The sequence below is a fragment of the Ochotona princeps genome, chromosome X (assembly GCF_030435755.1).
Source record: "Ochotona princeps isolate mOchPri1 chromosome X, mOchPri1.hap1, whole genome shotgun sequence".
Taxonomy (NCBI): Eukaryota; Metazoa; Chordata; class Mammalia; order Lagomorpha; family Ochotonidae; genus Ochotona; species Ochotona princeps.
In genome coordinates, this window is record NC_080865.1 from 42,043,044 (window position 1) to 42,064,877 (window position 21,834).

Genomic DNA, 21,834 nt, shown 5'->3' on the forward strand with positions numbered 1-21,834 from the left:
AACTTAAGATGGACTTACAATGAAGCTGTTTACTATATCTTGACAATAGGATTCTGGACTCTCTGCCATTGTCCATGCCCGCAATGATGGACATATGACTGTGTATGAAGAACTATATGTTAGTAATGATATAGAGGAACTGGGGGGGAGGGAACTGGGGAGGGGATAAGGGAATATGAAACTGTATTATATAATAATAATAATAATAATAATAATAATAAAATGTTTTTTAAAATGTTTTTAAAAGTTTATGAGAAAAAAAAACTTAAAATTAATGGTTTGCAAACAGTGCTGATACATAAGTTAGGGAAATGTTCCCCAAAGCAGCCTAGAGTGATATTTCATTCATTTATTCATTTAATAGCAATTTATTGAATGTCTCCTCTGCATAAAGGATTGATTTTACCCTCAAGGAAGTTGGTGGAAATTTAGAAAAGATAAGACAGTAGAGACTGATTTTCATGCTTCACACATTTGAATAAAATGAAACCTAGGAAATTATAATGACCAGAAGGCAAAGTGCTGTGGGCATGCAAAGGAAGAAAATAGTTCAGAAAAAGCCTTATGGGAGAAGGTAAAATGTGATCAGGGTTCTAAAGGGTGAGCTAATTATGATATCTTTGCAAAATGTGTGAATGTGTATGTATATTTATAAAATCTGGGTCAAGTTTGAATGCACAACGATGGCAGGGAAGGATGTTTTAAGATGGTATAGCAAGATCAAAGCCAAGAGAGACTGCACTATGTAGGAAGAACAGCAGTGCTTTAGTTTGGCTGGACTATAAAGCACATGCGAAAGACAAGTTGAAAAGACGATTGGAAAAGTGAGTGGGAACCACATCAAGGAAGAACTCAAATCCTTAACTATGAAAATGTCTACCATATTCTCTAAGTACCAAGAAGCCACTGTATATTTTGGAATGAGTGAAGAAAAAGATCAGAGCTCGCCTAGAGAGAGTTAACATTTGAAAAATAGTAATACTGCAGCTGCTACTGCTGCTGCCATTATCTGAAAAAAAGGTAGGTGAAGTGGCTGGCACAGGAGGATGCATAGTAGTAGCTCAGCAGGTTAGGTGGGCAAGCATTACAGTCTTGCAACATGAACTGTAGTGTTAAGATGCTGGGGGAAAAAATGAGCTGTCACTTGACAGCTGTGTGATCCTGTACAGATTTCTTAATCTCACCATGCTACAATCTCCCCATCTGTAAAATACAGTTAATAATAAACTATCTTACACATTGTCTTAAGGGTTAGAGGAGCTAATACAGGGGCTGGCATTTGGCTTAGCAGTTAAAGGCACCCCTTGGGGTACCCACATCCAATATTGGAATACCTAGCTTTGAGTCTTGGCTTTGCTTCCCTTTCTAACTTCCTTCCTTCACTGTGAGGCAGCAGATGATGATGAAAATACTTTGGTCCCTGCCACAATATGGAAGACTTACATTGAGTTCCACATTCCTGGCTTTGGCTTTGTCCAGCCAGATGGGAGTTTTCTTTTCCTCTTTCCCTCTCTCTTTCACCTGCCCTCCTTTTCACCCATTGTAGATAGAGTTCTCTCTCTGCCTTTCAAATAAATAACTTTTAAAGAATTAGCTGACATATATGAAGTTCAAAGAACAGTACTGTCTTGAACAAAATGCTTAATCAATGTTAACCACTGTTATCATCTTTGATGAAATTTTATATTGTGTTTTTAAAAATAGTTATGTTGTAGACATTTTACAAGGGACATACATAAGAAAAACATGCTTGTAGGAAGACACAGGTGAGTGAGATGAACAAGGATATTAGTGAAAAATAAAGTTTCAGAGTCACATCATGAAGGAGTTTCCATCATAGCCCAGGAATTACAAGTGTTATCTAAAGGCAGTAGAGGGATAGGGTTTATAAGTGAGGGAATGACTTGATCAAGACTATCCCTCAGGAAAATTAATCTGATGGGAATATGTGTGATGGATTAAAGAGGAAAGAAATTTTAAGCAGGAAAACTAATTAGGCAGTCATCTGTGTAATCCATGAAGAGTCTCATTATGAGTAAGATTAGAGTTCTGTAGTGGGAATGTAGAAGAGGGAATGGGGAAAAAGCTTGGTGTAGAGCTGGTCATGGAAGATTAGCAGGGCAAGGGAGGAATCAGAAAGAACTTCATAGTTTGAAACATGGGTGACTCTCATTAGCAGAGATAGGGATAGAAGAGGTGAGATTATAGCTTCGGCATGCTCAAAATGAAGCTGTAAATTACGACTACCTTCTGCATTATTTGACAGACTGATTCTAAAATTAAATTGCAGTCCAACCCAGAACAGCTAACTCCCTCTTCCAACCTTCCGAACTGACTGCAAATCTACTGTAATCAACACAGTGTGGTGCTGGCATGGAGAGAGATGGAGATCAGTGGAATGGAGATCAGGGTCCAGAAATAGACCCCACACTTACAGCTAATATATTTTACAGAAAGGGGCTGAGATCATTTAACAGGGGAAAGGACAAGTTTTTCAACATGTGATGCTAGAACAACTAGATGCAAAAGGGTGAAATTGGCCCCTTTCCTCACACCGTATGCAAAAATGGTCTCAGATCAAAAATCTACAAGTAAAAACCATAAAACCTTTAGAAGAAAACATAGACGTGGGGCTTGCATAGTGGGATAGTAGGGTAAGCCTCTACCTGTGGTGCTGGCATCCCATATGGATGCCAGTTTGAGTCCCAGCTGCTCTAACTTTCATTTATGGCCTAGGATAACAGTGAAGCATGGTCCAACTGACCCAAGTGCTTGGGCTCAGGCACCCACATGGGAAACCTGGAAGAAGTTCCAGGATCCCGGCTTTGGATTGGCTCAGCTCTAGTCATGGTGGGCGTTTGGGGAGTGAAGCAGTGGATGAAAAATCTCTGTCTCTCTCCTCGACTCGGTCCCTCTAACTCTCCCCCCCTTCTTCTCTCTGTAACTCGGCCTTTCCAGTAAAAATTAAAATTTTTTTCATGGTGCCATAACTTGTTGATGTTGTTGTTGTGGCTGTTCTAACTCATACCAGTTGTTGACCTTGTTTCATGGCTTCTCACTTATGGTAATGTATGGTGATGGAGTACTGGGGTCTATCATACAGACGTGGGGGTACAATGGAACATGAATCCCTGCTTCCAGATGAAAGATGGATTCCCAATGAAACTGTTAGACATGTGTAGACAATGGGATACTGGACTGTCTGACATTGTCTGTACCAGCAATGTCGGGGTACGCTTAAATAAGAGACTGATGGAGTTATGATTCCTTATGAAGGACTACACTATTGTAACAAAATGGGAAAAATCTGATGGGGGTGGGAGCTTGGGAGGGGGGATCCCAGCCTATACAAAATTGTACCACATAATTCAAAATTCAAAATAAAAATATATTTTAAAAAATAAAATAAATAAAAGAAAACATAGTTATAAAATTTAGATAAAACAGCAAAAATATAAGCAACAAAAGAAAAAAGAACAGATAGACTTTGTTGGAATTGAAAATGTTGATATTTCAAAAGACACCATACATAAAATGCAAAGATAATACATAGAATGAACTCTTATAACTCAATGTGTGAAAAAAAAACAGTTTTTAAAATGGGATTTAAAATAGACATTGCTTTAAAGACGATATACAAATGGCCACAAAAGCACATGAAAAGAGAGTCAGCTTCATTAGTCATCAGGGAAATGCAAGTCAAAACTACAAACAAAAAACAGTACAGTGATATTGCTTTGCACCCACTAGGATGACTATGATTAATTAAAAACAAAACAGAAAATAATTGTTGGCAAAGAAATGGAAAATTTTGAAGCTTCAAGCATTGCTGGTGAAAATGTAAAATGGTGCAGCCACTGCAGAAAAACATTCTGCCAATTGCTTAGAAGATTAAATGTAGAGTTAGCTTGATCTAGCAATTCTACTGCTAGGAATATGTACCCAAGAAAATTGAAAACATGTCCACACAAAAACTTGCATGTGAATTTCAATAGCTGTGTTGTTCACATCAACTCCAAAGTGGAAATAACCCAAACATCAATGATTGAATAAACAAATCACGGTTTATTGTGCAATGGAACATTATTCAGCCCTAAAAAAGAGGCACTGACATGTGCTACAACATGGATTAATCTTGAAAGCTTCATACTAAGTGAAAGAAGTCAGACAAAAAGACCACATATTATAATTCCACTGTTTCAAAGGTCAAAACTAGACAAATTGATAGACACACAAATTGGATGAGTGGTTGCCAGGGGCCAGGTATTGAAGAGTGGTATAAATGGGAAGTGACTACTAATGGGTACAGAGTTTCGTTGGGGAGTGATGAATATTTTCTAAAATTCGGGATGATGGCTGTGCAACTCTGAAGTCTGCACTTTAAATGGAGGGATTATGTGTTATGTGAGTATCAATAGTTATTCTATTTTTTTTTTTTTGCTGGAGCTGCACCCACTGATGATTTTGAAGAATGATCAACTGCCATTTGCTTCTAAGATAAAAAGGATAATGGAGAATGGGTTTTAGGCTGTGGTGGCTCCACCTTAAGAGAGTAGTTTCAGGGCAGCGTTAAGATCAAAACTGAATTGCAAGAAAGATGTATAGGTGCCACGGGTTAGCAGTGCCAGAGAGAGGGAGCTATGCAACTTGTCACTCAAAGGAACTGATTGGGTAGAAAGACAGAGACTACTCATGTGGGAGACCAGGACTGAGGTCAAGGCTGCTGGATTCAGTCTGGCCTAATCCAAGATGCTGCAGGTATCTGAGGAGTGAGTCATGAAATAGAAGATCTTTCCCATTCTTTCCCTCTGGCTCTCTGCCTTTAAAATATAATGAAAATAACTAAAATTCTTTTCATTTCATGGAAAATTAAAAGGTAAGTTTCTTTTGGTGCAAACGTTTTTGAAATCCATGCTTATGGGTGGTTTTCAAAAACTTCATGAAAATGCATGTTTTTGTTTTAAAGTCTGAAGTGCCATGATAGCCCAACTGAGTGCTAGCCTTCCAGCTTCAGACTCGGCTCTGGCCATTGTGGCCATTTGGGGAGAGATCCAGCACGTGGAGGATCTCTGTCACTGTGACTTTCAAGTAAAAATAAATGACTCTGTAAAAATAAGTCTATATGTGGTCTTCAAAAATTTTGGCACTAAGGTGAAATTAGATTTTTTTATTTTATTGTAAAATCAGATATACAGAGGAGGAGAGACAGAGAGGAAGATCTTCCATCTGATGATTCACTCCCCAGGTGACCAAAATGGCCGGTGCTGTGCCAATCAGGAGCCAGAAGCCAGGAACCTCTTCCAGGTCTCCCATGTGGGTGCAGGAACCCAAGGCTTTGGGCCATCCTCGACTGCTTTCCCAGACCACAAGTAGGGAGCTGGATGGGAAGTGGAGCTGCAGTGATTAGAACCGGTGCCCATATGGAATCCCAGGGCATTCAAGGTGAGAACTTTAGACACTAGGCCACGCCGTCGGGCCTGAAATTAGATTTTAATTCCACTGTTCCATGAACTTTTTTTGAAGTACATTTGTATTCGCCAAGATGTGCCATAAAGCAAGTCAAAGATAGGCAAGTGGGCTTTGAAAATGGAGTTGAGGGGACTAGGGAATGGGGGTTAATTGAGACTAAAGATCAAGTGCAGTAATAGTCATGGAAAGACAAAAATATATATATATATATATATAGACAAAGGGGCTGGCACTGTGGATTAGTAGGCTAAGCCTCCACCTGTACCATGGGCATAGGTTCATGTCCCTGATGCTTCGCTTCTGATCCTGCTTCTTGCTTATGGTCTGGGAAAGCAGTGGTGGGAGACTCAAGTACTTGAACCCTTGCACTCACATTGGAGACCAGGAAGAAGTTCCTGGCTCCTGGCTTCAGATAGGCTTAGCTCTGGCCATTGTGGCCATTTTGGAAGTGAAACAGCAGTTGAAAGATCTCTCTCTCTCTCTCTCTCTCTCTCTCTCTCTCTCTCTCTCTCTCTTTCTCTCTTTCTCTCTTTCTCCCTCCCCCCTTGTCATTCTCTTTGTAACTCTGCTTCTCAAATACAAATTTTAAAAATTAATATTTTGGGGCTGGTACATTGGCTTAACAAGTTAATCCTCCACTCTATGGCACCAGCATGCCATATGGGTGCCAGTTCATTTCCTGACCGCTCAACTTCTGATCCAGCTCTCTTATGGCCTGAGAGAATAGCAAAAGATGACTGGGCCCTTGGGACCTTGCACCAATGTTGGAGACCCAAAGGAGGCTCCTGGTTTCAGGATCAGTTCCGCTTCAGCCAATGTTTCCATTTGAAGAAAGAGCCAGTGGAAGGAAGACCTTCTCTATCTCACCTTCTCTCTGTAATTCTGCCTTTAAAATAAAAAATAATGAAGTCTCTAAAAAATTTTTTAAAGAAAATTGTAGACAGCAAAATGTAATGCAGAGTTCAGGGTCCCATAAATAAAACAATGCCAAATGTTCTTTCCACAAAAATGTAATCAGGCCTCAGAATGACTAAAATGTCATAAAGTTGAACATCACTATTGTAGATAAATTGAAGAAACTGTGATGTCAGAGAATTAGAGGAAATAGTGGATCTCCTTTGTTTAGTACACCAAGTCCAAACTAGTGTCTGGTATATAGTAGGCATTCGAATAATATTTGTTGGATGGGTGGATGAATGACTCAATTGAGGCATTTATCACAGCTTTTTTAATTTTTCCCTGTTTTCTTCCTCTATTGGACCACAGATCCTTAGTTCTTTCTTATTTCTATATCTCTAGTGTCCAGCATAGGGACTTGTTTGTACTTGAGTCAGGGTCTGAGTGAGTGAATGACTACTGAACTGCAGAGAATAATGGTAAAAAACAAAAAAGGGGGGGGGACTGAAAAATTATGAACTGGGCTCTAAAATCCTCAAGGCAGATCAATGAATTCATTCTAGGCCTATAAATAACAACTTGTAAAGTATTTGAGTAGTATAAGTAAATGACAGATCACTCAGCCTTGTGTCACTACCTGCAATACCAATATCCCATATGGGTACTGATTCAAGCTCCGGCTGCTCCACTTCTGGTTCAACTCCCTGATAATATGCCTGGGAGAGCAGCTGGAGATGGGCCAAGTGCTTGGACCTCGCTCCCACATAAGAGACGGGGTAAAGCTCCTGCCTTCAGCCTGGCCAAGCCCTTGCCATTCAGGCCATTTGGAAAGGGAACCAACAGATTAAGTCTCTCTCTCTCTCTCTCTTTCTCTCTCTCTCTCTCTCTCTCTCTCTCTGTCTCTTCTCTCTCTGTAACTCTGCCTTGCAAATAAATACTTTGAAAAAAATAAATGACATTGACTTCAAAAGAGGAGAGGAAAGAATACTGGAGTTGGAAGTGATCATAGGCAAAGCAATATTCCAGTTTTGTGTGCTCGCTTCGGCAGCACATACACTAAAATATTCTAGTTTTCCTTTTTGCCCTCCTGGGATTTGAGAACCAGGCATGGTGTCGTCTCTCTTTTGATATTTCACCCTACTCTGTCCTGTTGTTCCCATGCCTAAAATGCTTGAATGACACTTTCACCCGCCCCTTTGCTTCCAGACTTCATTGCTTTGGTTCTACATGCAACAGTGAAAAATCACAGCTCCTAAGCCTAATTCTCAGCAATATCAGCACTTATCTCCTGCTTGTCCCAGTGGTTCCCATTTGACTGTCAAATCAGATAAAAGCTTCATTCTTTTTTTTTTAAATTATTTATTATTTAACTTCATTAATTACATTGTATTATGTGACACAGTTACATAGATACTTGGGTTCTCCCCACCCCTCCCCAAGCCCTCCCACCATGCTGGATTCCTCCACCTTCTTGAACTGAAGAATATGTACCCTCTAGGCCTCTGTAAACTATCTTCACTTCCAGTTGCTTCAAATTTGCTCTACGGACAAAATACCCTGCCTTTCTCAAAGCTTCTAATTACCTTTTCTCCGTCTATCTAGAGCCCTCTTCATCAGAACTCCTTAAGGGCTTGTTTTCCCTGCTCTGCTATTCTAGTAACACGTACCTCCCTTTATCCTTCCCTCTTTCCTAATTACCAAGAACTCATTATTAAAGATATATGCTTTTTTTGTAGTGTCACTATGTATTATGCCATCAGTTATACACTGGAAATGTATCTCTAATCTGTCTCTTCTTTCCATTCCTGCCGTCACTGGTATGGATGCATGCAAAAGCTCTGAATTATCCTCAGTGTATTCTACACTAGAGCCCCAATATCTTTAAAATGGGAACATAATCATGTCTATACCACATGTACACACACACACACACAGAGTGTTTAGAGATTTTATATATTTGGGGTAGAAATTCAAATGCATTAATTCTTTTTTTTTAAAGATTTATTCATTTTATTACAGCCAGATATACAGAGAGGAGGAGAGACAGAGAGGAAGATCTTCCATCCAATGATTCACTCCCCAAGTGAGCCGCAACGGGCCGGTGCGGGATTAGAACCGGCGCCCGTATGGGATCCCGGGGCTTTCAAGGCGAGGACTTTAGCCGCTAGGCCACGCCGCCGGGCCCAAATGCATTAATTCTTTAGCTTCATCCCATCACTCCCAGTTTCAAGCCGGCATGTCCTACACGTGCACTTCTTTCTCAGATCATATAGTCCCTTTCCTGCAACCCTCCCCCCAACCACTGCCGCCTCCAACTCCACTGTTTACCCCAGAAGACTATAAATTTATCGTGTAAGTTACAAAACTTTTCATTATAAAATAATCAAATTCACAGGAGATTGCAAAAAAAAAATGTGCAGCTTCTCCAGCCTCCCCCAATGTTGACATCTTGCAAAAATATAAAACAGCATCAGAGTCAAGATTGATTGCATTGGTGCAATCAACAGAGCTTATTGAGATTTCACCAGTTACACTTATCTGTGTGTTCACATGTGTGTGTGAGACTCTGCAGTTTTATCGCATGTAGCCCTGCATAAGCACAACTATAATCAACATACAGAACTGTAACGTTACCACGAGGCTCCCTCATGCCACCCATTTGAAGCTAGCTACATCCATTCCTAACCCTTGTCAACTGTTATCCATCTCTATAGGAATTATTTCACACATTTTACATAAATGGAATAACATAGATTATATTGACTTTATTTACCCAGTATAATTTCCTTGAGGGCCTAGAGCAGTCTTGAGATACATCCATTTTTAGCCATGTTAATAGTTAACTGCTTCTTATTGAAGAGCAGTATCCCAATGATATAGCTGTACCAGGTTTTTTTTTTTTTTTTCAACCATTTATATCTAAGTTGTTTCCAGTTTGGTGGCTATTACAAATAAAGCCACTGAGAACATTTATGTAGAAGTTACTTCATGAAAATAAGTCTCTTGAATAAACTGCCCAGGAGAACAATTGCTGGCCTGTATGTGAAGTCTATTTTTAGTTTTGGCAGGAACTGCTAAATTATTTTCCGGAATGGCTATACCGTTTGCCACCAGCAAGATTCTGTGCGTTCTAGTTTCTCTGTATCCTCACCAGGAACTGTTATCACCATTTTCATTTTTAGTCATCTTGAGAATCGATTCATTGTTCTCACTTTTTAGGACCTCTGTCAAGGATTAACTCTGCAAATCCTTTGGTTACCTCTGGAAAAGCTGATTCCCCCTCCTCTGCACCATTTCTGATGTTTCATTTCTCATTTGTGTTTCCATTGTTCATTGACATAGTCTGCATCTTCCCCTCTATTCAGGACTATGTGGGAATAGGGAATGTGCTGCATTCATCTTTGTTTTTCCAGCATCTGGTACAGTGAGATGCTGAGCACATACGGGGCACTCAGTAAACGTGTGCTAAGAAAGAGGAAGACTGAATGAAAAGAGCGTAAGTCTTGCTTGCTCCCTCTTTTCACCTTAAACTAAAAGATTTTTTGGAACGGACATCACGTCTCGCTCAGTGTCTCCCCTCAACAGTTAATAGGGTGCTGTGTATGTGTAGATGCTCAATAAGTGTCCTCTCATCTCTTCAGTTGCCTTATCTTCCCTCTGCACCCAGGAGACAAGCACATGAAAGAGAAAGTAGATCCAAGCATTTTTATATATTAAGAATTATATGTCATGATTTTTATAATAGTCCTAAAATCTTTACACAATCACTCAATATTTGTATAGATGAGAAATCAAAAGCAAACAGCCCTTTGAGTCGAAGAATGCCTCTATGGCTGAGCACTATTCAATGGTTTCAATACCTGGGATATGTATGAATTGGGGAGGGCAGCATTTTATATCCTTGAATTCCTTTTGCAGTGTCAGAAGGATCTGGGCTTTTTCTAGTGTTGCTGCACTGGTGTAATTTGACACGTTGATTATGAAGGGGTCATTAACCTCAACATTTTCGATCACTTTTTGACTCTGTATTTTCTCAACTCTGAAGTATGTTAATTTGCACTTGTTTATATGTCTCTGTAAGAGTTATGTAGGTCCTTGGGGACTGGTATATGTTTTGTCTGGAAAGTAGATTGTAAGCCCCTTGAGAGCAGGGACCTTATAACTCCTAGGAATGCATTCTGGACATTGTCAGTATTCAGTCAATGATAATATTGGAAGTCTGACTAAGGTCATCTGTCAAGTTGATATAAATTGTCATTTATAAGGCTTCCACCTATTGAAAAAAAGCAGTTAGGTTGATTTGATAACATTGAGTGATTTTACCCAAAATTATGTTCTGTATTACTCACTGTACGTTTGAGTCAGTTTTTACAGTTCCCTTCCCTTTAACACTTTAGTTACATATGCATTGAAGAGGATTGCATTTTATAACCCTCATAATAAAGGGTAATCTGATAATGTGTGCTTTCAAAGCATATGCTTCTCACTGCCATCTCCTACTGATAACTAGCTGATAAACTCCAAGCATTGTCACAATCTTAACAGCTCTTCAGTGTTTATGACTTATTTCCCCAGTTTTAAAAATGGAGTGTGTGTATATATACAGTACTCCATGGCTGTTGACACTATGATGACATGAATATGTCAGCGAAGTGTGAGTTGTAAAAGAGAAGAGCAAATTTGTTTATTGGTGAGGAAAATTTTTAGGCCAAGTTTATGTACATATAGTGTACATACAGTTTAATGCACCCTTTTGTAATGGAAAGTGTGAGAGATTGAGACAATGTGAATTTTATTACTTAGCCATTTTCTGATTCAGTTTTACCTCCAACAAACCCTACTATCACTATGGCTGGACCAAAATGGTCAATCTTTTTCTGACATTTTGTATCTTTTCTCTTTGCCTTCAGTGTACTAAAGGAAGCATACCAAGCCTTTAACCCTAAAGCAGTGGTCTTACAGCTGGGAGCTGATACAATAGCTGGGGATCCCATGTGCTCCTTTAACATGACTCCAGTGGGAATTGGCAAGTGTCTCAAGTATGTCCTTCAGTGGCAATTGGCAACACTCATTTTGGGAGGAGGTGAGTACAAGGAAAGGTCACCAAGATAATCCTTTAAACTACCCACAATTTTTGGCTATTGATGGCTTAGAAAAATTTGGCTTCCTCAGATTGTATAATGCCAACCTGCTCATGTCCCAGAATCAGAGTCAATAAAAGCTGCCAACACCACAGTTCAGCATGAAGAAGTGCTCTGACATACTTCATCAGTTTGACATGTTCTTTGACCTCTTGGGTCTCTGAAGTCTCGATTCTTGAAGCAAAGGTCCTTTGCTTACAGGATACCTGCAATCTTAAGAACAGGGAATGCTAGCTTTGGTAGGCATTGGTCCATCTGCTCTCAGTGTAGTTTTAGAATATCAGCTCTTAGTAATAGTTGTCTTTTGGAAGTATACCACTTAAATTCTATCTCTGCTCTTCATATAAATAGTAAACACATGAATTAAAATATTTAAGCTTAATTCAAGGATCGTTCATACTTCCACACCTAAAAGCATGAATTTGTGACACTCAAAACAAAACTGAGAGATCTCCTTGGCTTTCTTAGCTTTGGTGTGTACTCTTATTTGTGTAACTTATCCAAGAAAAAAGCTGGATTTATTCAATAGAAGCACTTAATTTGAGAAAAGAAGCTTTCACAGCCTCAACTACCTTTGAAGATGCCTTGCTTAGAATCTTCTAACTAGCTGGCTCACTGGATCATTATGCTAAAGTAACATGATCAATCGGATTATGATTAAAGTACATGTACTATGATAGAAATAATAGTTTGCTAACCTGTTATAAAAGTCAAATTAGAGGAAATCATAGGGAGGCCTTATGTAGATGAATGAGTATTCAGCACAAACATATAAGCCTAGTCTCCTCCCAACACACACCCTGAAACTCAAACCCTAGATAGATTAAAATTAAAGGCACTTACAGGAGACAACTTATGAAACACTGGTAAGAAATACATTAACTTCAGTCCTAGAAAAAGATGAAATTGATAAGCATTACATGGTATATTGTTTTCCTTGTCAGCGCTAAAGACGGTGATTATGCTATCGGTACAGGTAGGGAGGAAAAAGATGTTTCTACAAGTATCTGCTGAATATTATTTCCCATGCTGTAGCATTTATTCAAAGAGCCTGTTAGCATTTTCTAAAGTCTTTTCGCCTTCATAGCCCTAGGTTTTGCCTTTTGAATTAAACTCATGTAAGATATATATATTTTCCTGGAGTTGCTCGTACATAAATGGGACATTTTCAAATCAAATCAAGTATATGTGTATATGCTTATACTTGCTTACTACTTACTACTAAACTGACTTTGTTTTTAAATGAAACAATTATTCCAAATAATTCTATTTTATGAATTCCATGCAAAGGAATTAAAGTAAAATCTATACTATTTAACTAAAACTCTTAACCCCTATTAACACATAGATAATTAATAAAGATGATACACATCCCTATGTTCAATGGACTTTACTGGGGCCAGAAGACATGCTTTGCAAGCGCAACACCTCTGACCTTTCTTATAATAGAAAAGTGTAAGAAAGGGTTGATTGCATGTCCCAGTTTATCCATGTTATCCCAGTGTAATGATTAACAGTGTCCTCTTTTACTCTTAAAAAGTATACCATTTGGGGTGGGAGTTTGGGGGGGCATCCCAGCCTATACAAAAATGTACCACATAATTCAAAATTCAAAATAAAAATTTTTTAAAAGTATACCATTTGGACAGTGATTTATATAGTCATCTTACCTAAAATAAACCAGATTTTATTTCCCTTAGGCTGCACTGGGGTTAAGAAATTCCATTCTACCCTTACCCTCTTGGGATTTAGCTAACGGCCAATGTTCTAATGCTTGCATGGCAGAACACATCTATTCAGCACAAAAATATGCTGATTATTAGTCAGTGTAATATGGCTGCTGGGTGACTGTGACAAGACCTGACGAGATAGGTCAGAGCATCAATCAACGGTCTCTTCCTCATCTCACTGTCTTTGATCTTTGCCACCAGGGCCTATGTTTTGAGGCAAAAAGGAATGCTAATATTAAAAGAAGGAAGTCTGTGTCTGTCATCATTTTCCTTTTCTCTTTCCTGGATGATTTTAGAGCCAGATCTTCTGATGGCTTTAAAATACAAATCACACCCAACAGTCACTTGATAGAATTGTTGCTAAAGTCAAAACAGAAACCGTCACCCTGGGTAGGCTACCTCAAGAGATCCAAGTTCCAGGGATCTCAGTCTTGCCAATGTCTCTCAATGGAATTGAGTAGCTTAGGTTCCTCAGGTGTGTAATTGTTAGCAGATGAGAGCCTGTTTAATATGTGTTGGCTTTGGACTGTCCAGTTCCACACTGCATGAACTAATTGGCCCACCAAAGTCAGCCCAGTAGATTGTTTAAAAATGTTAAAAGGGATGATTGGGTGAAATTCTGCAAGTTAGAGTTGTCTTTTTAGCCCTTTCATTAAAACATTTTTCTCTCCTTCCTTCCTCCCTTCCCTCTTCTGCTGTTTTGTGACTATTCTTTCCTAACTTCACAATTCTTGGTGGAGACAGGAGGCTATAACCTTGCCAACACGGCTCGTTGCTGGACATACTTGACCGGGGTCATCCTAGGGAAAACACTATCCTCTGAGATCCCAGATCATGAGGTAAGTAAGGCTCTGACAAGTCCTCTCTTCTTTAAGGGGAAGAGCTGAGTCATTCCACCTAATCAAAATCACGTCCTCACCACTCAATACCGTTTTGTTGAGAGACACTTCAGCAACAATAACACACTGTCTTGGCAGAATAGTGGACTCTTGTTCCAAAATATCCAAGACCTTCTGCCTTTTTTTACAGGAGATCTCAAAGGCCAACCAACTTTAATTTCTCAATTAATTACAGAGACTGTGGGAAGGGGTCACCTGTTCACACAAAGAACTCTTTGGATATGTACATATTTTCATCCCGTTACCCCCCAAAAAAGGAAGGAGCTCTTTTTGAATCATGAAGTCCCATAGGTAGCATGTAGCACATGCTGTAAGGTGGTAGTCCTGGTCCCTCATTTTCTTTGACGTAAAATGTAAGAAACATATGATCATTACAGAGACAGGTGTTACGTTTTTCCAACTAATAGTGACACACAGAGGTTGAGGCAATGCCATCCAGAATCTGAAGCACGTCATTCGAGACCTTGCCGTGTTTTTTACTCATGCAAGATGAGGTCCCTGTTCTCTAAAGCTGATATATGTGTTTTTGTTTTCCCAAAATAAACTAACAGAAAGCTATGTGGGACCTTTGAGTATAGTGATAAGTAGCCCAAAGGTGTACCTTCTGTTCCTACCCACCCTTGACAGGAAGCTGGTTATCACAGATCAGGATGTGTAGCTACAGGCCTTTAACTGTGTGACTTCAAATAACAAACTGGTACTTGCAGCCCCACCTTCTCAAGCTGTTTCCCAAGGATTAGGAATGGAACTTTGTTTATCATGGTATGATTTCTGCCAGAGAGAGAAGCGGTGTGCTTGAGAGAATTAGGCTTTTTAAAGCTACTATTACTTTTTAAAAATTAGAAACAACTTAAACTAATTTCCTCCCAATTTTCTCCTAACCATGGGTGAGGTATAATATGTATCTCAGAAAAACCATTCAACATATCTAGAATACAAATAGAAGGCACACTATAATTTTAGACAATTTTGATGGTGTCAGGGTTAATAGAAGTCTCTTTTCTTGACTTGACTTACCTTTATTCAGTATTTGGAGGCTTAATGAAATATAAAGGTAAGTGCTGCGAACAAAAGTAATCGATGTTATTGCTGTGGGAATATCTCAGCTTGCATTCTAATTTAAAGCACTGGGACTTTCAAAACTGATCAGGTTATGTCAGAAAGGAATTTCAAGTCACAAAAGCCTGAAATGAGTGTAAATGTTCTATTCCTAAGCTGCAAAAACTAATATAGAGATTTACCTGTGTTAAAATATTGATGAAATTTTAATAAGGTAAATACTGCTCTGGTATGTGGGTGAGCCCTGTGCCTGAATGAATGCGGGTTTAGTTTTGTAGGTCGGGTTATTCGATGTTTATTCTAAAATAGTTTGAAAGATTCAGTGAGATGCAATGTATGTCAAGCACTTAACACCAATCCTGGCACCCATTAGGGATTTTGGAAGTATAATTTCTCTCCTTCCTCTTTGCCTACTTCTCACTTACAGCCAGACATTTATGAGTGTGTCATTCATAAATTTGTGCAAGCCCTTTGTGAATCCCTGCTGTCGTATCTTTGTGGTATAAAGATGTGAGTCATCAAGAAAACAAGAAAATTGAAATGACAGTCTTCCAGGTACATAGCATAACATTTTAATGAAAATTACCAAAAATAGGCTACATAGCATAAAGGCATATGTAAATTCCATGGCAACAATACACAGTCGCACACAAATATCCTCTTGGCCCTCTTAGATCAGATCAATAAATGGTAGATCAGAAAGTATTTCCTGAGCATGCATTGTGTGCCAGGTACCATGCGAGGTGTTGTGGAAGGTGCAAAGACAAGAAGAGCTCATCCCTACCTCAAGCACAGCTGGGGAGGGAGGGTGGTGTCAGTGCTGGAGAGCTACGCAGGTACACATAGAATACCAAGCAGAATAATAACTGTAAGACAGCAGGAACGGACTGTAGAGCTGTGTCTCAACTATAAAGGGGATACAAAGGAGTTCACAAAATACCTTGTCATTCAGGAACAGGAAATAGAATGGAAAAATCTAGTTGTTGAAAAGGTCAAGATGCAGCAGCCCACAGCAGCCAGGATAACCTGCTCTCTGTCTCCACTTTCAGTCAGAAGCTTTTGTTCTTCCATCTCCGAGGATGATAATCCTCTTCCTCCGGATGCCCAGTCCCCACTTCTGTACCATCTTGCTGGGTTCCCCTTCAAAACCTCTGACTTTGGAAAAACGCTCACTGAAATACACCCAGTCCCCTTGAGCTCCTTCTTCACGTTTATTTATTGGGCCCTTACAACTTGTCAAACCCTATTGAGGCCTGGAGTCCGAAATACAAGGGCAAATAAGATAAGCCCGGTGACCTAAAAATTCTCCACATTTAATAAAAGTGATAAAACAATGTGCTCAAATTCAGGACAGATGGGGTTACAGGAGAAATGTTTCAGCAAGACTTTGAGCTGAACCTTAGAGGTTGATTGGGAATTTGCTAGATGAAAATAAGGGAGGAAGGCATCCTAGGCAAATGGAACGGAGATGGTAAAAGATGCCTCATGAGACCAGTGAGAAGTTTCCGATTTGTGGAACATAGGGTGTGTGAGAGAGTAGGAAGGATTAAAGCTTGAGTGGAAAATGGGAGCAGATTCGGAAAATCCTTAAATGCTGTTTCTATGAAAATAGATGAGCTCTGGTTTGAGAAAACTCAGTTGGTAGAGTGTGGAAGAGTATTCCTACTGCAAGAAGAGCAGACTTGTTAAGACTTTCAAATATGTATTCCCATAACACATATAATTTGTAACATTCATTTGGTTATCTGTATTTTGGTTCTTTGCAATGTCTCTTGGTAGTCAGGACAGAATTTAGCACGTACCTGGTTGGTGTTCATTCACTGAATTCAGAGCAACTGAATAAATGAGTGACTATCAAGTGTCCCTACATCCACACTGAAAAACTCATTTTATTATGGAAGAATTGAAAATCTAATATAGCCTTTCTCTAGAATACAATTTAACCCGACTAGCAACTTCCTATTCTTTGCAAGAAGTATCCTTATGTATTCTGGGTATAGGAAACAGGTGTATTCATGGGAAGAAAGGAAGCTGGGAAAGGAAGCCCAGCATAAATATTGCAAGTGATTCATGGTAGGCCTTCAAGCATACCCCTCATGAGATACAAAACCAGCCGTGTCATAAAGCCCATGATGCCATGAAACCAGTGACCAGGGAGTTAGTCTCAGTCCAGCAACTGGGGAGTCTGGTTGATCAACCAAGCATGGAATAAGGAAGCAGTCCCTGCCAATGATGAATTCTGAGTCCTGCTGGGAAAACTGAGAGGAATGGAGCCTCTGTGTAAAATTCGCTCAGGTATCTCTATTATAGGGAAAATCCAAAGATAATGTGGGCCTGGCGAAAAGGAAAATTACATGAATAATTTAGTAAGTCATCTAGATAATTCTATGTAAGAATGTTCTGGGGACTGGTGTTGTGGCAGAGCCGAATAAAAACCACCTGTGACACCAGGATGCTGATTGGAGCCCCGGGTACTCTGCTTGTAACCCAGCTCCCTGTTAATGCACCTAGGAAGGCAGTGGGTAATGTTTCAATTGTTTGTGTCCCTGCCACCTACATGGAAAACCTGGATAGAGTTCCCAGCTTCTGGCTTGAGCCTGGCCCAAACCTGGCTGTTGTGGCCATGTAGGGAGTGAACCAGCAGGTAAAAGGGCTTTATCTCTTTCTCTCCCTCCTTCCCTAACTTTTAAATAAATAAGTCTTTTTAAGCAATATTCTGTAATCCCATAACACTATTTAGGATCTAGGATATAGTAAATCAAATGCACACACATACACACACTCACAAGGGCACATCAAAACTTCATGGAAAATGAAATTGAACAATAAGTATGTTTTGATACAAAAATTCTGAAAGCCATGCAAAATTTTTCCTAATACATATTTCCCATAAACTTTTTGAAAACTCCTCATATGTGTTTCTATGTGTCTGTGTGTATACATGTGTATGTGTCAGATTTTCTAAGAAAATAGTTGACTAGGCTACTTTTTAGGAACTTTTGATGAACTGATTAAATAAACTATACTTCATATATGAGATTCATATTACAGAATAGGCATTAATAAGAATTAAGTCTATGTGCAAATATGTTACTAATCTAAAGCAGTCTTGCAGTGCAATCTGCATAATTTACTGAATCCATAAATTGATCTATGGAGCAATAACAATAATGTTTCAATTCAGAATTTGCTGTATCTTTAATTAACTTCAGTCTTCTTTAATTTCAAATTTGAATTTATGCTCTGCAGTAAACAGATTTTACACAAATTTTGTTAAAGCTGCTCCTAAGTATTTCATGATTTTGATGTTGTTATAAATGCCATTATTATTTTGGTTTCCAATCGTATATAGCCAGAATACAAATGCAATAGATTTTGTCAATCTTGAATACTCTAAACTTAATAAACTCATTTAACTCTAGGAATTTCATTACAGATTATTTAACATGTTCCATGTATATCAACATGTCTTAAATATAAACATGTATATAAATAGTTGCTTCTTCTTATATCATCTTCATGCCATTTTTTCTTTTTCTTTGTTTTTTGCACTAGTTGCACCCTCCAGTGCATGTTGAGTACAACTAGAGAATGAACTTCTTTGTCCAAGTTTCATTCCTGGAGTAAAGTTAAGCACTTATCTTTCACTGTAAAGTGTGATGTAGATTTTTTTTCTCTAAAAATGTCCTTTATTAGGTTGGAAAAGTCCCTTTCTATTCGTAATTTCCTGTTTTTTTTTTCTCACAGATGAGTATTGAGTTTTGTCAAAGGCCTTTTCCTTATCTATTGAAATGATCATATGGTATTATCCTTCATTCATTAGTACAGTAAGTCACACTGACTTTTTTTATGGTAAACTGACTTTGCCTTCCTAGTATAAGCCCTGCTTAGTCATGTCACTATTATCCATCTCATATGATTCAGTTGGTTGTCATTTGTTCAAGGGTTTTTGCGTCTATATTGAGAAGGGATGTCGGTACATTTTTTGTAGTGTGTCTGATTTTGATGTCAGGACAATGCTACTCTGATAAAATTACATAGAAAGTGTCACCTCCTCTTCTGTTTTCTGAAAAAGAACGTAGAGTTGATACTATGTTATCCCAAAATGTTTAATAGAATTCACCAGTGAAAGCATTTGATCCTGGAGTTTTCTTTGTGGGAATTCAGTTTCTTTACTAGGTATATGAATATTCAGATTTTCTATCTCTTTTGATTCTGTGTTGAAAATTTATTTTTCAGGAAATTTACCCATTTAATTATAATATTCTGTTATTGTTTTCAAAGTGTAGGGTCTTTAATGATTCTGCTCTTTCATTCATAACATCAGTGATTTATTTATGCTTGATAATCTTACTACTGGTTTATCAATTTTCCTTAAGAATTTTTAAGAGAAACAGTTTGTAGTTTCATTGACTCTTCCTTTTTCTATTTCTGTTCATAGTTTTACTATTTTCTTCCTTTTGCTTATTTACATTTTTTACTTTTTTTAGTTTTCTATGATGGAAATTTTGTTCATTTATGTTTTTACAATATGTATTTATTTGTGAAACGTAGACAAGCCTGGTACTATGGTTCTGCCTCTCAGATAAATAAATAAATAAATAAATAAATAAATAAATAAATAAGTAACAAATAGATCTTTAACAAAAAAAAAAAAAAGAAAGGCAGAGTTTCAAAGGAGGTGGGGAGACATGAACAAGAGGAAATGTTTCCATCTGTTTTTTCATTCCCCAGTGGCAGCAATGCCCAGGGCTGGGCCAGGCCACACCCAGGAACCAGATTTCTATCTGGGTCTCTCAAGTGGGTACAGGGTCCCAAATACTTGGACCATCATCTTCTGCTGCTTTCCCAGCACATTGAGCAGGGAGCTGTATCAGAATTGGAGCAGCCACGGCTCAAACCCATAGCCATAAGGGATGTTTGACACTGCAGGCAGTGTCATAATTCATGGTGCCACAGCACCAGCCCATGTTTATTGACTTTTAATTTTCCTTTTCTAATTAAGCAGTTTATACTCCACCTAAGCACTGTGTCATCTATGTATCACAAATTTTGGTATGTTGTTCTCATTTTCATTTGGCTCAAAACGTTTGTATTTTTTTGATGGATAGGGTGATTTGTGATATGGTTTGTTTTAAATAAATTTCCAAATATTTAGAAATAGGATAATTTCCAGCTTTTTATTTTAGTTCAGTTGTGTTGTGCTCAAAACAAAACGTTTTGCATTATTTCAGTCTTTTGTATGATTATTGAAAAAATTTAGGGCCCAGCACATGCTCTATCTTGGTGAATGTGTTATGTGCAACTTGCAAAGAATGTGTATCCTACTGTTACTGGGTGGCATTTTTTTGTCATTATTAACTAGTTCAGCTTAAAGACATTATTTCTGTCTTCTGTATTTTTTATCTGCTTGCTCTCTCGATTATTGAGTTAAAATTTCAGCAATAATTTTGGATTTAACCATTTTTTCCTTATATTCATGCCAATTTAGGCTCATATATTTTTGAAAGCTTTTATTAGACACATACACTCTTAGTTTTAAGTCTTCCTGATGAATTGATCTTTTGTTATTAAAAAATATCTGTCTCTGATAATATTCTACTTTAAAGTCTACTTTGATTTTAATATTGCCACATCTGTTTCTTTGTGGTTATTGTTTGTGTAGTGTATTTTGTTTGCTCCTTTTACTTTCAGCTTGTTATTGTCTTCATCATCAAATGGATCTCCTAGAAAGCATAGAATAGCATCAAGTTCTTTCTGGAGATTAATGATCTCTTTTTAGTTGGAGTGCTCTCACTGTCTGTGTTTTTAAAAATGATATATTTTTATATATTTGGGTTAAATCCCATCTTCCTGTTCGTTTCCTATATAACCAATATGGTGTTTTCATATTTTATCTCTTCCTGCCTTCTGTTGAATTAAATAATGGGGGTGGGTCATTTTATTTTACTACCTGGTTATTTTCTATATCTCTTCATTTTGAGGTTTTGTTGATTTTCTAGGGCCTTTAGTGTAGGGTTTTTTCTTTATAATCTTTAAACTTTCAGGAAAAAAAAGGTTTTTATTGGTTTTGTTATTTCATAATAACAGTTCCATAGGCTCTGGAATTTCCCTTCCCTCTCTTCTGAACCCTCTCCCCACACACTGATTGCCCTTATACTACTATAGTTCTTCATAAACAGTCATAAGTCCATCATTGTGGGCATGGACAGTGGCAGAGAATCTAGCATCCAACTGTTAAGGTATAGTTAACAGTTTCATTAGGAGTCCATCTTGGATTTGGAAGTAGAGATATATACTGCATTGTATCCTCACATCTGGATATGATAGTCTCTGTTACACAGTTACTATGAATCCCCTTAAATGAAAAGCCACAATACAAAATCAACAACAGGAACAAGAAAAGAAGTTAAAAATGCCATGAAGTTAAATAACATGCTACCGGGCCCGGCGGCGTGGCCTAGTGGCTAAACTCCTCGCCTTGAAAGCCCCGGGATCCCATATGGGCGCCGGTTCTAATCCCAGCAGCTCCACTTCCCATCCAGCTCCCTGCTTGTGGCCTGGGAGGGCAGTCGAGGACGGCCCAATGCTTTGGGACCCTGCACCCACGTGGGAGACCGGAAGAGGTACCGGATTGGC

The 21,834-nt window shown here is 38.5% G+C and overlaps 1 protein-coding gene across 1 annotated transcript in view; it reads left to right on the forward strand.

Moving 5' to 3' along the window:
• HDAC8 (histone deacetylase 8) overlaps positions 1-21,834 on the forward strand; it is a 297,540-nt gene that overhangs the window by 119,225 nt on the left and 156,481 nt on the right. Inside the window, exons 8-9 of the mRNA XM_004592752.3 lie at positions 11,277-11,449; positions 13,982-14,076. Coding sequence (XP_004592809.2) covers positions 11,277-11,449; positions 13,982-14,076 — 268 coding nt within the window. The remainder of the gene's footprint in view (positions 1-11,276; positions 11,450-13,981; positions 14,077-21,834) is intronic.